This window comes from Dipodomys merriami, unplaced genomic scaffold (genome assembly GCF_024711535.1).
Source record: "Dipodomys merriami isolate MVZ:Mamm:240054 unplaced genomic scaffold, mDipMer1.0.p SCAF_45, whole genome shotgun sequence".
Lineage (NCBI taxonomy): Eukaryota > Metazoa > Chordata > Mammalia > Rodentia > Heteromyidae > Dipodomys > Dipodomys merriami.
In genome coordinates this window covers 2,233,732-2,254,174 of record NW_027206013.1, presented here as the reverse complement: position 1 = coordinate 2,254,174, position 20,443 = coordinate 2,233,732, and the positions used below count along the sequence as shown (strand labels likewise).

The window sequence follows — 20,443 nt, the reverse complement described above, 5'->3', positions numbered from 1 at the left end:
TATAATCTTAGCTACTCAGGAGCCTGAGATCTGAGAATCAAGGTTTGAAGTCAGTTGTAAGGTCTGTCCCCAGCCAAGCAGGCCCTTTTCAGACACCTCTCTACCTCTTGGCTAAGTTTCCGCCCAGAATCTGATACTTATGTAACTGACACACCTGGAAGCAGTCATCTCCCCCTCCTGCTAGGTTACATCCTGGGCCGCCTCTGGTCACGCCTCCCATCTGACCATGGGAGGGTCCCAGGCCCTGAGGTCACAGCCAGATCCAGTGTGGCCACACTTTTCTCCCACCTGGCCAGACCTCTTCCTGTCCTTTGGCCAAGATAAGTCCTGGCCTGGAAGTGGGTATTCCCTTCTTGGCCATGCCTCTCCACCATGCATGGCAAGGGCAGCAATTCAGTAAATAAACTTCTTTTCCTGCCTGAATAGCACATGGTGTTCTCTTCATCGGCCAGTTGAGTAATTTTATCAGCCTGTTTCCTACCTGTAGTATGTTGGGAATCTAACACTTGAATTTTTTTTTTCTGTCTGAACCTTTTAGTCTGAGCTGGAAGTGTTTCTGCTAGTTCATTTTCAAAAACCTCACGGATCTCATGCATATGTGATATGCATACTATTGGATGAGCTTTCTCCATAGAACTGAGATAATTTTATCCCTTGGCATAAAGAACAAATGAGGGAATTCATGAATTTTGGGTCTGCTCTCTGGCACTGGCAAGATTTGCCCAGTCATATTCTTAGCCTCTCCAGAATACACCACTACTACTACTACTTCTTCCTCTTCTTCTTCCTCTTTTTCTTCCTCTTTCGCTGCTGCTGCTGCTGCTGCTGCTTCTTCTTCTTCTTCTTCTTCTTCTTCTTCTTCTTCTTCTTCTTCTTCTTCTTCTTCTTCTTCTTCTTCTTCTTCTTCTTCTTCTTCTTCTTCTTCTTCTTTGTCTTCGTCTTCGTCTTCCTCCTCCTCCTCTTCTTCTCCTCCACCTCCTCCTCCTTCCTCCTTCCTCTTCTCCTTCTTCCTTCCTCTTCCTCCTCCCCCTTCTTCCTTCTTCTTCCTTCTTCTTCCTACTTCTTCCTTCTTCTTCCTCCTCCTCCTCCTCCTCCTCCTCCTCCTCCTCCTCCTCCTCCTCCTCCTCCTCCTCCTCCTCCTCCTCCTCTTCCTCCTCCTCCTTTTTCTTCCTCCTCCTCCTCCTTTTTCTTCCTCTTCTTTCTTCTTCATCTGTCAGGGGTTTGAACTATCTGAGTCTTGTCCCTGAGCTTTTGTGCTCAAGGCTAGTACTCTACCACTTTGAGCCACAGTTCACTTCCACTTCAGATTTTGTCTTGTGGTTACTTGGAGATAAGAGACGACCTTTCCTGCCTGGGCTGGCTTGGAACTACAATCCTGAGATCTCAGTCTCTTGAGTAGCTAGGATTACAGGTGTGAGAAACCAGCACCCAGCTCTCTTTCTTTTTTAGTGGTACTGGGGTCTAAACTCAGGGTTTCATACTTATTAGGAAGGCACCTATGTTGAGCCACTTTTCTAGCCTGGTTATTTTGAGATTAGAGTCTCACTTTCTGCCTGGACCCATGTCTAGACTGTGATCTTCCTGTTCTATGCTCCCACCATAGCTGGAATGATGGGTGTATTCCATAATGCCCAGCTTCTTTTGTTGAGATGGAATCTTGGAAGTTTTTTGCCCAGGCTGCCCTGGAACTTTGACCCTCCCAGTCTCAGCTTTCTGCATTGCTTGAATGACAGTTGCTCACCACTGTTCCTAACTATTAGTTAAGGACATCTTACAAACTTTTTTGCCTAGGGTTGGTTTCAAGCTATTATCTTCCCAATCTGAGCTTCCTGAGTAGCTAGGATTTTAGGCATGAGCTGCTGATCCTGGCTCATAACACATTTTCTATGAATCTTTATTTTTAAGCATTTTATCTGCTTTTGCATGCTTGCCTTTTCCAATATGAGTAACTTAGAATTTCTAAAATTAAGTGCAGTTTCTGTTTGGCCTAACAGTTTTTCTTTCTGTTGTCTTGTTCCTTTTACATTTTACTACATGAAATAAGAAGCTGACCTTCAACCCTTTGATTGGAAACCTACTCAGCCAAATAAGCAAATTCTTTACATATTATTTTACCTTCTGTAAACTGTAGGGAATAATACAGTTGAACTTTGACAGTGTCTGGCAAGATGATCTTTGCTACTGTGTCCAATAGCATGTTCCCGTTTCCTCTGTACTTTTCTGAGAATTAACGTTATTAATATTTCTACCAGTATCTTTGGTGGTAGGAGTGGAGGGAGGTTTGTTTGGTTATTTGTTTGAAGTGCTGGGAATTGAACTCAGGGCCTGTGTATGTTAAATAAATGCTCTGCCTTTGAGCTACATCTCCATCTCCAGCTATATCAACATTCTTTTTGATGGTATATGTGTTCTTAAAGATAAGTTAGCTAGGTGCTGGTGGCTCATGCCTGTAATCCTAGCTACTCAGGAGGCTGATATCGGAGGATCGTGGTTCAAAGCCAGTCCAGACAGGGAAGTTCAAGAGACTTTTATCTCTAATTAACCACCAGAAAACCAGAAATGGTGCTGTGGCCCAAATGGTAGAGTGCTAGTTTTGAGCTGAAGAGCTCAGGGTCAGTGCCCAGACCCAGGGTTCAAGCCCCATGACTGACCAAAACAAACAAACAAACAAAAAAACTAAATTTTCTCTTATCTTTTTTTTTTTTTTTTTTGTCAGTTGTGGGGCCTGAACTGTGGGCCTAGGTGCTGTCCCTCAGCTCTTCACCTCAAGGCTAGCACTCTACCACTTGAGCCATAGCACCACTTGCAGCTTTTTCTGCTAATGTGGTGCTGAGGAATCTAACCCAGGGCCTCATGCATGCAAGGCAAGCACTCTACCACTGAACCACCTTCCCAGCCCCTCTCTCATCTTTCAAAACAATAAAACAATTCCTCATTCCCTTTATATGATCAAATAACATTCCTGCATATGGATGCAATCACTTGATAGGTTTTTCACTTGAGGCAGAGACTAATATCCCTATTTCTACCAACAGCTTGTTTAAGGCAATCTGGACCTTTTCTCAGAATTCTTCCAATATCTTCTCATTATCCAGTCCCAAAGCCACCTTCAAGTTTTTACCCGTTTCTGATAACAATCTTCCTTTGTTTCCTAATACAAGGAAGAGTTACTTGTAGTAGAAATTACTACAGTTTGGTTCCTAGAAAGAACAGAATCTTGGTCTCCTCATTTTCAAGGCACAAAGTCTAAAATTAATACTATAGCACTGGGTCAAAATCACCATGTCAGCAAGGCTGCTCTCCCTTGGAAGCAGGATTCTCCAGCTTGTTGTAACTACTGGTATTCCTTGGCATATGGCTGTGTTTCTCCAGTCTCTGAAGCCTATGACTTCATCAAAGGATGAAATTTCCCTGTTTATGAGGAAACTTTTGATTAAGGCCTACCTGTACAACCTAGGCTAATCCCCTGTCTCAAAATCCTAAATTTAAACAACTGCAAAGAGTAAGTAACAGGTAACACGTGAAGATTCCAGGGAATTGGACCTAATATATTGGGGTCTTTTATTTATAAACGAAAAGTTGATTAGTTGGTTGTTTAAGGCCGAGGATGTTGTAGGAGACTGAGTTTCCTTTTGGAGTGTTAAAAATGTTCTAAAATTGACTAGTAGTGCAGTATAACTCTGAATATACCAAAACAATTGAATGGTATACTTCACCTTATCTTCCTCACTGCCCATTTTGTTTTGCAATGCTGGGATTAAACTTAGGACCTCACAAATGTGGGCACTCTACCGCTCAGCTACATCAAATCGTATACTTTAAATGAGTGGCTTTTATGGAAAGTGAATTGTCTCTCAGTAAACCTATTACATTTTTCAAAAAGAATCAGTGAAAATGATGGAAGAACAGGTCTGTGGATCCTCCACAGCAGGGTGAAGCAACATGATTTCTTTGGGTGTGGAGAGGCAGAGGACACTGTCAGAGCTTCCTTATATGAGGAAAGCCTAGGGATTTCTAGCAGCTTGCCCTTCTGTGATCTGGGGCCTGAAGATACTGGCTGGGATTACAGCTGTACAAGATTACACTTGGTTGCTATATTTGAAAATATATTAGGAGTGCTGGGAAGGTGGCTTAGTGGTAGAGTGCTTGCCTAGCATGCATTAGTGGTAGAGTGCTTGCCTAGCATGCATGAAGTCCTGGGTTCGACTCCTCAGTACCATATACACAGAAAAAGCCAGAAGTGGTGCTGTGGCTGAAGTGATAGAGAGCTAGCCTTGAGCAAAGCAGCTCAGAGACAGTGCCCAGCCCCTGAGTTCAAGCCCCAGCATTGGTAAGAAATAATAATAATAATAGGGCTGGGAAGGTGGCTCAGTGGTAGAGTGCTTGCCTTGCATGCCTGAGGCCCTGGGTTCGATTCCTCAGCACCACATAAGCAGAAAAAAGCCGGAAGTGGTGCTATGGCTCAAGTGGTAGAGCGCTAGCTTTGAGGTCAAGAGCTGAGGGACAGTACCCAGGCCCAGAGTTCAGGCCCCACGACCGATAAAATAATAATAATAATAATAATAATAATAATAAAGTCTACAAGCATCTTCCATCAGCAAATAACAGAACACTAATACACACACACACACACACACACACATATGCACACACACACACACATATATATATTAGAAAAACTTTCAGAAAGATATAAAATATCTAGCCTGGAACTACAACTTGCTGTGGTTTGATAGGCCTTCCCATGTCCATATCCCTTCTTATAAGTGTCCAGGGAAGATCCCAGTTTTCACATTGCTGATGCCTGTGTAGTACAGAGTTTGTTTATACATTGGACTTCCTTCACATTTCTTCTAGTGGCTGGCTTATTTGAATCAGAATCCAAATGAGCATCTGTTCTTCCCTTAGGTTCTCATAATAGGTTGAAGTGCAGTGATAAAAATGTTCTAAAAGTTGATTGTGATGGTAGTATCCAGATGAGGGTCTATTGTCTTCCTCATGCATCCCATGGCCTGTTGAAGTAACAGCCCAACAGTCTTTTTTGTTGTTGTTGTTGTTGTTGTAAGGCTTGACTCTGGGCCTGGGCGCTGTCCCTCAGCTCTCCAGCTCAGCGAGTGCTCTACCACTTGATCCACAGTGCCACTTCTGGTTTTCTGATGATTAATTGGAGATAAGAGTCTCATGGACTTTCCTGCACAGGCTGGCTTTGAACCGTGATTCTTAGATCTCAGCCTCCTGAGTAGCTAGGATTACAGGAGTAACACATTTTGGCTACAACACATTTTTATAATAGCAACAAGAAAGCCCCATAATTTCTCTCTAATGTTTACAATTAAAATTAACCATAGAGTTTTTACTTCTTCATTTTTGGTGGTGTTGTTACTTGTCTTTTTTTTTTGCCAGTCCTGGGGCTTGAACTCAGGGCCTTGGCACTGTCCCTGAGCTTGTTTTGCTTAAGGCTAATGCCTTACCACTTGAGCCACAGTACCACTTCCAGCTTTTTCTTTTGAGGAATCAAACCCAGGGCTTCATGCATGCAAGGCAAGCACTCTACCATTAAGCCACATTCCCAGCCAACTTGTCTTGTTTTTGTTACTATGAACATCTTGGCTTCTTATGTCATTGTTTGCTTTACTCTTAAATAGTTTCAGGATAAGTAGGTTAAAATTAGCTCTTAATGACAAGGTATAGACTAAAAGCTTAAGATCTCTTCACATCTCTGCTTGTTCTTAAAATACCCCCTTTATACTGAGAACATGCAGTTTGGTTTTTTGCTCCCCCTTTTAAAAAGCAAAAGTCAGCCAAGGCACAGGTGGTTTACGCCTGTAATCCTAGCTACTCAGGAGGCTGAGATCTGAGGATTGCAGTTTAAAGCCAGCCTGGGCAGGAAAGACTGTGTGACTCTTATCTCCAATTAATCACCAGAAAACCAGAAGTGGCACTGTGGCTCAAGTGGTAGTAGAGTGCTTGCCTTGATCTGAAGAGCTGAGGGATAACGTTCAGGCCCAGAGATCAAGCCCCATGACCGACAAAAAAAAAAAAAAAAGCAAAGAGGCTTCTCAAAAATACTTCTACCACCAACTTTATATCAGACTCATTTGTCTCAATTTATTTTGAGGTTTTAGGAATTACATGTTTTTCTTTGGATTCTAATTGGTGTCTTAGTGATGAAAGCTTTGCATGATTTCAAAGTGAAAACTAGTAACACAGTAGATTTGGAAAAGATCCCAATATAACTCAGTTTTAATACTTGCTGTTTACCTATGATTGTGGTTTGTCCTTGCAATATTTCTTTTGGCAGATCTAAATAATTGTGTTTTAGATTTCTCAGGTCCTATATGAAAGGTTCCATGTTTCCCTCCTGCTTTTTCCTTCTGCAGCTCACTCCATGGCATGTTATTGTGCAAGTTACAGGCACCAGTTTCTCACACCTGTAACCCTAGTCATTCTGGAGGGTGAGATCCAGAGAATTGTAGTTCAAAACTAGTCCAAGCCGGGTGCTGGTGGCTCACGTCTGTAATCCTAGCTACTCAAGGCTGAGATCTGAGGATCGAGGTTCAAAGCCAGCCTGGGCAGGAAAGACCGCGAGACTCTTATCTCCAATAAACCACCAGAAAACCAGAAGTGGCGCTGTAGGTCAAATGGTAGAGTGCTCGCCTTGAGCTAAAGAGCTGAGGGATAGCGCCAAGGCCCAGAGTTCAAGCCCCACGACTGACAAAAAAAATAACAACAACAAAACAAAACAAAAAAAAACACTAGCCCAGACAGACAAGTCTGTCTCCAAAATAGCCAGCAAAAAGTAGGGCTAGAGGAATAGCTCAACTAGTATGGTACCAGCCTAGCAAGTAGATGGCCCTGAATTTGAACTAAAAAAAAAAAAAAGAATATCAAGCAGGAGTTGAAAAAAATTTATAAAGCTCTCTCTCTCTCTCTCTCTCTCTCTCTCTCTCTCTCTCTCTCTCTCTCTCTCTCTCTCTCTCTCTCTCTCTCTCTCTCTTTCTTTGGTCTATCATGGCCCTTGAACTTAGGGCCTTGGTGCTATCCTGGAGCTATTTTGCTCAAGACTAATGCTCTACCATTTTGAGCCACAGCACCACTTCCAGTTTTCTGGTGGTTAATTGGAGATAAGAGTCTCACAGACTTAACTTCCTGGGCTGGCTTTGAACTGTGATCCTCAGATCTCAGCTTCCTGAGTAGCTAGGATTATAGGAGTGAGACAGCCATTGGTACCTGGCTTTTTAAAGCCTTTTCTATGAGTGTAGTAGAAGGTCCTAGGAATTGAACCCAGGGCCCCAAGCATATAGTGAGCACATGCTAAGCCACCAAGCCATATCTCAAGCCTCTAAATAAATCAGTTTTAACATTTTGTTGGTAATTCAAACATGTCACTGCTTGCTTCATTGGGTGGTTGGGAGAATTAAAGGTATTAATACAACCTAGTGCCGGTGGATTATTCCTCTACTCAGGAGGCTGAGGTCTAAGGATCTCAGTTTGAAGCCAGCCTAGGCAGGAAAGTCTGTAAGACTCGTACCTCCAATAAACTACTCAAAAAAAACCATAAGTGGCTGGGAAGGTGGCTCAGTGGTAGAGTGCTTGCCTTGCATGCATGAGGCCCTGGGTTGGATTCCTCAGCACCACATAAGCAGAAAAAGCCGGAAGTGGCACTATGGCTCAAGCAGTAGAGTGCTAGCCTTGAGCTGAAGAGCTGAGGGACCAGGCCCAGAGTACAGGCTCCATGACCGACCAAAAAAAAAAAAAAAAAACCATAAATGGCATTGTGGTTCAAGTGGTAGAAAGCTTGCCTTGAGCAAAAGACACTGAGGGGGAGCATCCAGGCCCAGAGTTCAAACCCTACAACTGGCAAAAAAATAAAACTAAAAAGGCATTAATATATATGAAGTCTTTTTAAATCTTTTAAGTAATTTACAAAGGAGTTTCCAATCAACATATCATTTTATAAATACAGTGCATCTTGATCAATGTCTCATCTTCCTTTGCTTTCCATCATCTCTCCCATATACTCAAATTACCTGGTTCCATTTTCATATATGTGCACTGAATATAATAGTTGTATTTGGTCATATAAAGTTTTTACAGCTGTACCTGACAACTGTTACTTTGCCTGCTCTTTTGCTATAGGTTAGCTTTTTTTTTTTGTCGGTCGTGGGGCCTGAACTCTGGGTCTGGGCGCTGTCCCTCAGTTCTTCAGCTGTTGACTAGCGCTCTACCACTTGAGCCTCAGTCCCACTTCCGGCTTTTTCTGCTTATGTGGTGCTGAGGAATCGAACCGAGGGCCTCATGCATGCAAGACAAGCACTCTACCACTGAGCCACCTTCCCAGCACCTAGGTTAGCATTTATAGTATTATAATATCCAGCCTTAGGTGCAGCCTGGACACTTAAAGGTTTTTTTTGGGGGGGGGGGTCCAGTTGTGGGGCCTGAACTCTGGGCCTGGGCGCTGTCCCTCAGCTCTCCTGCTCAAGGCTAGTACTCTACCACTTGAGCCACAGCGCCACTTCCAGTGCTGACAGAACCTCCTTATTGCTCTGTGCTCCAACGCAAAGCATTCTCTGTCCCTACCACCTTGGTGGCAGATCTAGCAGCTCTCCCTTGGGCCTTCCTCCGTTCATGTTACACTGTGCTAATTTTAGCTAGAAAAACAGCATGTGGGGTGGAAGGTAAATGGATGAGGGATGGCAGAGATGTAGACCATGTCCTAAAATTTTTCATACTTATTTCAGTTATCTTCATTTTTGTACCTCTCCCCTTCCATTATATGTTAGCTATTTTGTGAGTCCTCAGTGCCTTGAAGACTTAACAAGACAGTCAGGTGTTCAGACAGGGCAGAAAGCACAGGGCTTTGTCCTTTGCTGCCCTGCCAGAAGGATGGGCATTTCCATGAAGGGAAAGATGCTTCACAGAAATAAGATTTTACCCAGACATCCCTTCACTGACCACAAGACATGGTAGTAATTTCTGTGGAAAATCAAATAGTGCTGTTTTGGGGTGCATAAAGGATAGTCAGAGGCAGGCCCTGTTGGGCATTTTCAAAATAATGTGACGTGGTGGCTTTCTCCTGCCACCTTCAAGTGGTGCATTGCTCCCTTTGCTTATATGGTCAGCAAAAGAGCACAATTCTCAGCAGGCACAGCTAGGGGCACTCCATGCAGGTTGGCTGCACATATTACGTCAGCAGGAGGAAGGCAGCAACAGGCTGAGCATGAAAGTGAAAGCACTTCCATACCAATAGTGGAAAGGCAACAGCTGCCTGCATCTGCTTCTCAGAGGCTCTGTGCTCTCAGGCCAGCTGCTGAGTGGGGACTTGAGATGCCTGTCTACCTCCTTTTCGACTGAGTGTCCTTCCTATTAGGTGGAGTAGCTGCCTTTTGAAGGCCCTCAGTACCCCTATTGCTTCTTTATTTCTTTGTGTCTTTTATTGACCTCCAAAGGATCACTGACAGCTCTCTGGGAGATGGATTCCAGAGGAGGCTGAGCTGAGCTGAGCAATCTCAGTCAGCCCCAGAGGCCAGTAGGGGGGAAAGAAAGAACCTCAGCTGGGTGGCAGGGCAGGGTGAGGGGGTGGGAAAAAAGAGTCACATGGTTATGCTGCTTATTTTTGGCATTAAATTGCTTCCTGTTTTTTTATTTTTAGGACGAATACCTTTCCCTGGTGGCCCGGCTCATTATCCATTTTCGGGACATTCGTAAGTAAGATTTCATATTTCTGGGTTGTCAAGAACTCTGTGAGAGGCCAGCTCTGTTGCTATGTGATGAGATTTTCTTTTTTTTTTTTTTTTCTTTTTTTTGGGGGGGGTCCGGTCGTGGGGCCTGAACTCTGGGCCTGGGTGCTGTCCCTCAGCTCTTCAGCTCAAGGCTAGCGCTCTACCACTTGAACCACAGCGCCACTTCCGGCTTTTTTTCTTTTTGCTTATGTGGTGCTGAGGAATCGAACCCAGGGCCTCATGCATGCAAGGCAAGTGCTCTGCCACTGAGCCACATTCCCAGCCCTGTAATGAGATTTTCTAGGCAAGGCTTTCTGAGTAAGCTGTATGAATTGGAACATCTGTATCTGTTTGCCTGTTTCTGGGAAGAGCCCTACTGTGCAACATTTGATTCTAGATTACTCCCCACCCCCCACCCCCAAAAAAAGCCTCAAAAATGCAGATGCTAACACATTGGAAATACTGGTCTCCAAATGGTCTAAAGTAGACTCCTATTTTCACTTGTCCACTTCATTTTCCTTTGTATAGGAATTTTGCTGTTTTCTCTAAACAGTTCTTACACAGTTTACCCTAGAACACATACTTTCTTACCTAGATGGTTTTATTGATCCACAAAGACCTGATCTAAATATACATTTCTGTGAAGTTGTAAGCTTTAGGGGTCATCTTCTTTTTTTTGGGTCCGGTCGTGGGGCCTGAACTCTGGGCCTGGGCACTGTCCCTCAGCTCTTCAGCTCAAGGCTAGCACTCTACCACTTGAGCCACAGCGCCACTTCCGGCTTTTTTCTTTTTGCTTATGTGGTGCTGAGGAATCAAACCCAGGGCCTCATACATGCAAGGCAAGCACTCTACCACTGAGCCACCTTCCCAGCCCCAGGGGTCATCTTCACTTCTTGCTCTTTGCCTTGCTGAAGGGCCCTTCATGTACTATGGTGGTCTCTTTGATTCAGAAGATTCTGCTTTGGTGCTGTTGGCCTGGCAAGGCAGCAGCCCTGACTCTTTAGAAATGAGTTTTCAAAACCAGTGCTCCCAGATGGATACAGCTTATGAAGGGAATCTGGGCTGGTAGCCATTCTGGGTTTTAGCCAGCAGCCTTCCTAGCCACCGTAGTTGTATAAGCATTGGAGACAGGCTCTTCTTGACACCAAGCATTCCCCTGTGGTTTAACAACAATTTCAGTGTGGGTTGTAGAAGCAGCTACAGCTTTAATAGTCATTGAGGCAAATGGGGACATTTGAAAACCTCAGTGGGGTTGGTGACAGCACCGTAGAATTCAGATGGTCTTTCTTTGGGGGTGTTCAGAAAGACCTGAGAAATGTAGGAGAAGGAGCCAGAACCTAGAGAACATACAACCAATATCCTGGTATGGACCTTCATGCCATCCTCTTTAGGACTGTGGCCTGCTAACTCACACAGCCCATAGTTTCATGGATTTACATGAAGGGACTGAGGACTCTGGGTCATCAGCTGTTAGGTCATTTCCTGTCTCATTTCTAGGCAGGATCAGTTTAATTTTAGCAAATGACCTCTGTTTGGATGCCTACAAAACTGATCCAGGGAAATATGTGTTTAAGTAAGACTGCTTAGCTGGCCTTTAGTGGCTTACACCTGTAATCCCAGCTACTCAGGAGACTGAGATTTGAAGATTGGGGTTCAAAACCAGCCTGGGCAGGAAAGTTTATGAGGCTCTTATCTCCAATTAATCACAGAAAAAACTGGTACTATGACTCAAGTGGTAGAGTGTTAGCCTTGAGCAAAAAGGAGCTGAGAGACAACATCCAAGCCCAGAGTTTAAGTCCCATGACCAACAACAACAAAGTAGAAAAGAAAATTTTTTTAAGTAGGACTGGGAATGTGGCTTAGTGAGAGTGTTTGCCTTGCATTCATAAAGCCCTGGGTTCCATTCTTTAGTACCACATAAACAGAAAAAGTCAAGAGTGGTGCTGTGGCTCAAGTGCTAGAGCACTAGCCTTGAGCACAAAGCTCAAGGATAGTACCCAGGCCCAAAGTTGTAGCCCCAGCACTGGCCAAAAAAAGCAACTGGGAGTGTGGCTTAATGGTAGAGAGTCCTTGCCTACCATGCATGAAGCCCTAGGTTCCATTCTTAAGTATCACATAAACAGAAAAATCCAGAAGTGGTGCTGTGGCTCAAGTGGTAGAGTGCTAGCCTTGAGCAAAAGAAGCTCAGGGACAGTGCCCAAGCCCTGAGTGTAAGCCCCGGGACTGGCAAAAAAAAAAAAAAGGTAAATAAGACTGCTAACTTGATTTTTTTGTGTGTGTTTTTCTATAGATAACAAGAAATCGCAAGCTTCTGTCAGTGGTAAGAGTTTTTCCTTTTGAAATAAAGTATTTTAGAGCGGCAGGAATGCTTCATGTGTCTGAGCAAACTTGTTATTAGAGGGGAATAGTCAAAGGATTCAAAAAAATGACCAGCCTCTTCCAGCCTTTGCTCTGCCCTGTCATATGCAAATTAAAGTCAGTCAATGCTTCTCCATCCCATGTTCTCCAGCAAAAGATTATACAAACTCACAGAGTTATTAATTCATTACCTAAAAGTTGTGAGCTCTCTGGAAGAGAACTATCATGATACATTTAGTGTAATAATATATAGTAGCATGTCATACAGAATAGCTTTGAATTCACTTCCTCAAGTTAGAAAATTTGTGAGTTCAGAAATCTTTCTACTTTAATTTCAAGATTCTTGTTGGTTTGTTTTAGTCTTTGTTTTTAGTGCCAGTCCTAAGGGCATGAACTTAGGGCTTGGGCACTGTCCCTGTGCTTGTATGCTCAAGGCTAGCACTTTACCACTTGAGCCATAGCTCTACTTCTAGATTTTTGGTGGTTTATTGGAGATACGAGTGCCATGGGCTGGTTTTGAACCACAGTCTTCAGATTTCAGTCTCTTGAGTAGCTAGGTTTACAGGTATAAGCCTCTGCTGCCCACATAATTTCAAGATTTTATCATATAAAGGGAGATATGTCAATTGATCTCCTGTTTCTGCTTACTGAGCTGCAGATACAGGCTTGCTGGCAATTCTGTAGACTGTCAGATAAGGCTCAATGTTAGAATGCCTGCTTGCCTAGTATGCAAAAGGCCATGAGTTCAAGCGCCAACAATGCATAAATAAGTAAACAAACAAATAAATGGTGTCATAGGTTGTATGGCTGAAAATGCTGATGCTCGTGTCTGTATAGGCCAGTGCTAACCAAGGCTGGACAAGACCAAGTACATGAGGTCTAGAGATTGCCGGGCTTTGTGAAGGATAGGATCACTGAGTACTACCTAATTATGTGGTGAGGCAACCCAGCTAAGTCACACTTACCTATAGGTAACTGCTATGAATTGTGATGATGGTATCATGTTCCTTGTCCTTGGTTGTGGCATTGCTCACTGAGCTGAGTATTTGCTCTGAGGCTTGTGCACACAACTTTTCCTCCTCAGTGCTCTGTGGAGCCCTGTCATAACCCCCGCCTTCACACACACCCCCCACCCCCCCACCCCCGCCCCGGTAGCCTGTCTGGTATGCTCCTCTTAGTATAGAGCCATATTGGGGCTGTGTCCTGCAAAGACTTGGCAGAAGAGGTAGTGCCTAGTTATATCAGCCTACTTGTGAAGAGTGTCTGGCCCCTCCTGCTTCCCTGCTCTTGCCTGTGTGATTACCCAGTAGGAAAGCTGGATAGCCAGGATGAGCATGGCTGCTAATTGCATTAAAAGCCTCTGTCCAACTTTTAAGTTATTTGTGCACACATCAGAGGAATTGTCACTCAGTATTAGGACTTTGTTACAGGCTTAGTCAGGGGAATAGGGTATAGTCTCAACTCTCAGGAGGTTCATGTTTTGACAGCAATGACTGACATGCCCAGAGTCCTAGTTCCAGTATTTGGGAGGCTCCAGGATTCTGACTTTTGCCACTTGGGATTTTTGAGTAGATGAAGCCTGTGGGTTGGAGGAGGTCTATGCCCCATCAGCCTCATACATGTGAGCCTGCCCAGTTCAAGGTGTTGTCCTATGACACTGTGCCCTTGTTTCCATAGATCCCATGAATGCACTGCAGAGCCTGACTGGTGGACCAGCTGCAGGAGCTGCTGGGATAGGCATGCCTCCTCGAGGCCCAGGACAGTCATTGAGTGGAATGGGTGGCCTTGGGCCCATGGGACAGCCAATGCCTCTCTCAGGGCAGCCACCACCAGGGACCTCGGGAATGGCTCCTCACAGCATGGCTGTTGTGTCTACAGCAACTCCACAGAGTGAGTACCGTTCTTCCTGAAGAATGTGCTACTTTTTTGTTTACAGTGGTATTGAGAAAAATGGAGAAGCCCCATGTATTATGTGTGATGGTTATAGAGAGAAAAAAACTTTTAAGTCCTCTTTGAGCTACCAGGAGGGTTGAATGATACTGAGCTTATCCTGCAAGGTAAGGGTGGGGGAGGGAAGGCTTGTTATGAGGCTGAGGAGGGTTTGTATTTTGTTACTGAGATAGAAACATTGCGTTTCAAGGGACTCAGCCATCAATCAGTACCACGAAGGGTCCCCATATCCCCACAGCCTTGTCCTGAAGGATGTCTCTTTTGACATTGCTCCTGCCCTTGAGTCAGTGCTGGCTGTGGCTCACAGCCATGCCTTCATCAGGCTCTCCTTCCTTAAAGGAAGAAGGTGTTTTGTCTTCTTTATCCTCATTATCCCTGCATACTGTGCCTTGGCTAGAAGTAGGCTGGCTTTCTTTTTATCATCAGTTTCTTTTTCTTTTTTTTTTGTCAGTCATGGGGCTTGAACTCTGGGCCTGGGCACTGTCCCTCAGCTCTTCAGCTCAAGGCTAGGAATCTACCACTTGAGCCACAGTACCACTTCTGGTTTTCTGGTGGTTTTATTGGAGATAAGAGTTTCATGGACTTTTCTGCCTGGACTAGTTTTGAACCATGATCCTTAGATCTCAGCATCCTGAGTAGCTAGGATTACAGGCGTGAGCCACTTGCTCCTGGCATCAGTTTCAATTTTATAGTAAGAAATGATTTTGAAATGTATTGGTTTAGGGTGCCCACATGATGCGTGAGCCACTTGCTCCTGGCATCAGTTTCAATTTTATAGTAAGAAATGATTTTGAAATGTATTGGTTTAGGGTGCCCACATGATGCCAGTTGCTGGTGGCTCATCCCTATAATCCTAGCTACTCAGAAGGCTGAGATCCAAGGGTGGAAATTCAAAACCAGCCATGAAATTCTTATCTCTAGTTAACTACCAAAAAACCAGAAGTGGAGCTGCAGCTCAAGTGTCAACTTCGAGTGAAAAAGCTAAGGGCCAGTGCCCAGGCCTTGAGTACAAATCCTAGTATTCACATGCACGCATACACAAATGCTCACATGAGCAATTCTCCTAAAACTGTCCTAAAGCACTTAGTCACAAGTTGAATGATGAAGCTCTAGTATCCTGCCCATACTCTCCCCAGCTGACCCTAGCCCACATCCTGTTTTTAACTTCTATGAGACCTGGTCTACTGGGTGGCACTAGCTGAAAGTTGAAGTGGTTCTCAACTACATCCTGTTGCTCTCTGTTAGAGACCCTCTCTACACTGACTCCTTGCCTTTCGATCTTCCTGAAAGGGATAGTGGTACCCAGGGAGTGTTTCTCCCTAATGCCTTCTGTAAACACCAACACACAATTAAGGTCAATTCAGGCCTTTATCCAGTGTCCAGACTTTGTGACAGACTTTGCCAGAGAGTCTCAGAGAGCAGGCTTACCTGGGTGCTGGTGGCTCAGACATGTAATGCTACTCAGGAGGCTGAGGGTTACAGTTTGAAGCCAGCCCAAGCAGGAAAGTCCATGAGATTCTTACCTCCAATTAACTACCAACAAAAGCCAGAAGTGGAGCTGTGACTCAAGTGATAGAACACTAGCCTTGAGCACAAAAGGTCAGGGATAGTGCCCAGACCCTGAGTTCAAGCCTCAGGACTGACATACAAAAAAGAAGCAGGCCTGGAGACACTGGTGGTAGTCTCTATGTGACACTGGTTAGCTGTGGTAGAAAGTTACATAATCAGCCCAAATAACACTTTCTACCTGATCGCCCTGTCTGATAAATGAGAGTTATTGAGGATTTTGTTTGCTTTTTGCTTTTAATTGCCCTCAGCAGCCTGAGAAGCTGTGACAGTGACCTTGCCCTGTAGTTCAGGCAGTCTGTGTGGTGGTCTAGGGCTGCATCTCTTAAGTCTGGATCTCTTTTCCAGCCCAGCTCCAGCTCCAGCAGGTGGCGCTGCAGCAACAACAGCAGCAGCAGCAGCAGTTCCAACAGCAGCAGGCTGCACTACAGCAGCAGCAGCAACAACAGCAGCAACAGTTCCAGGCACAGCAAAGTGCTATGCAGCAACAGTTCCAAGCAGTAGTGCAGCAGCAGCAGCAGCAGCTGCAACAGCAGCAACAGCAGCAGCAACACTTGATTAAGTTGCATCATCAAAATCAGCAACAGGTACTAGGTTTTCCTGTTCCCACAGTAAGTCTCTGTCTTGAAGTTCAGGAGCCCAGAAAGTTGTCAGCTTCGGTACTAGATGTGGGGAACTTAAGCTGTCCCTCCTCCATGGGCTTCCTGAAAAATATGGGACAGAAGATACTGCACTGTCTTGGGAAGAGGATGCTACATATTTCAGAAGGTTCTCTCAGATAGCCCTTGGCTCTGGATTGCAGACCTGCCATATGCCAGGAGAACTGGAAGTCTTTTTTTTTTTTTTTGGGGGGGGGGTCCGGTTGTGGGGCCTGAACTCTGGGCCTGGGCGCTGTCCCTCAGCTCTTCAGCTCAAGGCTAGCACTCTACCACTTGAGTCACAGCTCCACTTCCGGCTTTTTTCATTTTGCTTATGTGGTGCTGAGGAATCAAACCCAGGGCCTCAAGCATGCAAGGCAAGCGCTCTACCACTGAGCCATCTTCCCAGCCCCTGGAAGTCTTTCATATTAAGAGTTAGCTCCTACCTGTAATCTTAGGAGGCTAAGACCTGGAAAGATCATAGATTAAGCCAGCCTGAACAGAAAAACCCACAATACTATATCTCCAATTAACCAATAAAAATGCTAGACTGGAGGCATGTCTCAGGTGGTTGAGTACCAGCCTGTGAACAAGAAAGCTAAGCAAGATCATACGACCCTGAGTTCATGCCCCAGAATGGGCATGAGAAAAAAGGAAAAGAAAAAACAAAGACACTAACTGAAGCAAGAAGAGCAAGAAGGAATTCTAAGATTCAGTTTTCTTCAGAGAATATACATGCGTTCAGTTTTGTTTCTGCTGCTCTTTGGTACAATACCAGTTCAACTCTCCAGCTGTTTGTTAGGTCAGTAGCAATGTCATCTTAGGGATCTTGCTGTCCAGAAGCTGCTTTGTCTTCACATGGCTTGTGTTCAGAAGTTAGACATGTTCAGTGTTTATCCTCTTGGAAGGTTGAGGGAAGAAAGCCCCAAAGGGGCCTGCTGGTCCTTGGATCTTAGCAATACCTCTCCCAGAGCTGACAGTGTTTGCTCGCTGTCCTCATCCTATAGAGCAGACTTTGAGATCCTCACAAGGCTCATACTGCTGACTTCTCACTCTACTCCAAAGTAGCATTAGAAGAATTCTGCAGCTTCTAGCTCACCTGCTATGGCACTGTACCTATTATTTTACCTCTTACGAACCTTAGATATTTCTCTTGAACCATCCCAGAGACAGACCAGTCTCTATTGTCCAGGGCACAGGCACACACTTGATGTGTCTTTCATGACTGGAAGATGGCTGGCGTGGTCCTCAGAGACACAGAGCCCTTGTGGTAAATGTGCTTCCCTCCCTGTGTGAGAGGTCAGCCAGGCAGGCCTGAAAACTGAATTTATGCCTCCAACTGGACTCTATAGGATCGAGGATGGCATAAGGAGCAGCTGAAGCCCCAGAAGCTTATGGGTAGTAACCCAGTGCTATTATTCTGTTTTTAGATACAGCAGCAGCAGCAGCAGCTGCAGAGAATGGCACAGCTGCAGCAGCAGCAGCAGCAACAGCAGCAGGTGATGCAGGCCCAGCCTCCAATACAACAGCCTCCAATGCAACAGCTGCAGCCTCCTCCTTCCCAAGCCCTCCCACAGCAGCTGCCACAGTTGCATCACCCACAGCACCACCAGCCTCCGCCACAGACGCAGCAGCCCCAAGTTGCTCAGAACCAACCACCACAACTCCCGCCACAGTCACAAAGCCAGCCTTTGGTTTCACAGGCTCAAGCTCTCCCTGGACAGATGTTGTACACTGCTCAGCAGCAGCTGAAATTTGTGAGTACCTAAGGTCCACTGTGGAACACATGCTTCTCTCCTCTGGTGTCGCATATAATCAGTGGCTCTGTTAGCAGCAGTTCTACTGAGGCTAATTTGAGTTTAGGAAGGTTTCTTGCTGCAGTGGGCTTGGGGAGCCCCTCCCCAAGCCAACCCTCATATCTGGCTCCATAGTACAGGCCAGCAAGAGAGATACTTCCACATGCTACACAGAGATTCACAGATGTGTGGCTATGTGGAAAGTTGTAGTAGTGTCTATTGGGCATTAAGACAGTGATGGTTAGATTGATATAATCGCACCACGTGGGAGGATATGCTGGGTATCAGGCGTCCATAGTGCTTTACTTGTTGCTGGGAGCTATGTTCTATGCCAAGATTTATTTTTATTTTTATTTTTGTGTGTGTGTGTGCTGGAAATTGAAATCGGGGTCTCATGTAAGCTAAGCATGTGCTTTTGCACTGAACTACACCTCCAGCCTTGAGCCAGGTTCTTTTAGCCTTGTCATTACCATATTTTTGAGAGGCATATTCACACAAAATACTATTTATTTTCAATCTCATTGTACATCTGTGTACAAAACGAGTCCTATTTTAACAGAGGACAGAATATTGCCACCAAGCAGAGGTGGCTGTGAACAAGATCCATTTGAACATCTTTTAAGCTACTCTGAATTTTGCCCTTTTCTATTTGTGATCCATTGAATGGCATGAGGACAAGGGCCTTGCCTGAGCTGAGTGAGAGGCCTTGCAGAGGCACAACATCCTGGGGTGTAGTGAGGAATGGATATGGTCCCTTACTTGTCACCTGAACCTTTGTGAGCTTCTTGGTGGGCTGTGCTTCTTGTGGGGATTGGTTCTGGCATCCACAAATGTCTAGGGAGGAGTTCCCTATTTGTACCTGGCCAGTGTGAGCCCCTTGTGGAGGTTTCTCCATGTGGAGGTCCCACAGTTGTCTGCTTTTCCTGCCTCGCTCTGTTGCCACATTCATCTTTCCAGCTCAACCTGCTACAGGCTGGCAAGCCCTAGTTTCCTTCAAGGTGTCTGGGCTCTGAATGAGGCTCTTGTGAACTGTCAGTGTGTTTGACCAGAAGGATGAGTGAGCTGGGCTGTGGACTTAGCTTTGGAAACCATCGCTTTGCTCCCATGTTGGTTGGTGTGATGAGTATATGGAGAATCCCAGTGGAGTTCTCAGTGCTGAATCCCAGTGCAGTTTCTCTCCAGAGTTAGGAAAGTGGGGCTTGGCCTTGCAAACTTGATATTTCTGATTACTTTATGGGACCAGGAATGGAAAGTAAAGTGACATCATAGTCTGAAATCGTGATAGTACCATCCCCCACCTCAACAAAAGGCTTATCAGTTCTCACAGCTCCCACACAGGTAGTGGGTGCCCTGCTCGCTGCCCTGGGTAGCTCCAAGTTGCATTCTCCATTCCTCCCTCAAGGTCCGAGCTCCGATGGTGGTTCAGCAGCCGCAGGTGCAGCCCCAGGTGCAACAGGTACAGCCTCAGGTGCAGCAGCCGACAGCAGTGCAGACAGCTCAGGCTGCCCAGATGGTGGCTCCCGGAGTCCAGGTGAGGGCCTTGAGAGCCAAGGGCTTCTTTAGTCACTAGCAGGTACATGTGCAACCAAGCACAAAGCTCAACAATGAGGGTCCTGGTTGGATTAGGGGCCACATTGGTAGTATGGGGTCCTCTTCCCCTTAAACTCTACAAGATACTCCTAAGGTCCTCAGGGTAGCTAGCTCTGCTCAGGTCCAACTGAGACCTAGTAGTTGCATAGTGCATGTTGTTCCCACTTCCTTGTCTCCCATCATCTTTGCCTCCTTTCTATTACCCTGAGAGGTGATTAGAGATGAGTACCAACTTCAACTTCCCTCAGCTTCCACTGAGCTAACTGGGGTCAAAGGCAACTTTCTAGATACTAGGAAGAAGACAGGAATAGCACTAGGCATCTGGCTTCAGAATGCTTGCATGAGCATGTGCTGCAACAAGTAAATGAGAGAGGGCATCAGAAGCTTGCCCACCTCTAGAGACTCCAATACCTTGTGGGAAAGGTGTGCACTGCCCTCATGTTGCTAATTGGCTTGCCCCATTCTCTGAGTGTTAGATACCCTTGGGACAATGGAATGCAGGAAGCTTTGCTTCCTGTGGGTTAGTTTCTTCAAGATGTAGCATATCTTGTGTGTCAGATGTCATTTCACAATGGAGATGAAAGCTTGGTGACAGCTCTTTGCTCCCACTTTACCACTTAGTCTCTGGGCCATAGTCTCAAGAGAAGCATATTGATGAAGGGGGCTGAGGTAACTGGCAGCTTCCTGTGTCACCTGCTCAGATGTGGCTTTGTGTGAAACATAAAACAGATTTGAGGTTTGTGGCCAGGGCAAGCTAACCACATGTGCTACTGTAGTATAGGGTATGTCCTTAGGCATTGGAGAGGCAACTTCTTTTGGTCTG

At 45.3% G+C, this 20,443-nt stretch overlaps 1 protein-coding gene across 7 annotated transcripts in view; it reads left to right on the top strand.

Annotated features, from left to right (window-relative positions):
- Med15 (mediator complex subunit 15) overlaps positions 1–20,443 on the top strand; it is a 65,071-nt gene that overhangs the window by 30,751 nt on the left and 13,877 nt on the right. For 4 of the 7 annotated variants that reach the window (XM_069994308.1, XM_069994306.1, XM_069994305.1 and 1 more), the window contains exons 3-8: positions 9,653–9,704; positions 12,013–12,042; positions 13,758–13,970; positions 15,945–16,183; positions 17,665–17,991; positions 19,433–19,561. In XM_069994308.1, coding sequence (XP_069850409.1) covers positions 9,653–9,704; positions 12,013–12,042; positions 13,758–13,970; positions 15,945–16,183; positions 17,665–17,991; positions 19,433–19,561 — 990 coding nt within the window. Of the gene's footprint in view, positions 1–9,327; positions 9,371–9,652; positions 9,705–12,012; positions 12,043–13,757; positions 13,971–15,944; positions 16,184–17,664; positions 17,992–19,432; positions 19,562–20,443 lie in introns of those variants that run through there. The other 3 variants (XM_069994311.1, XM_069994309.1, XM_069994310.1) reach the window with 2 other exon arrangements.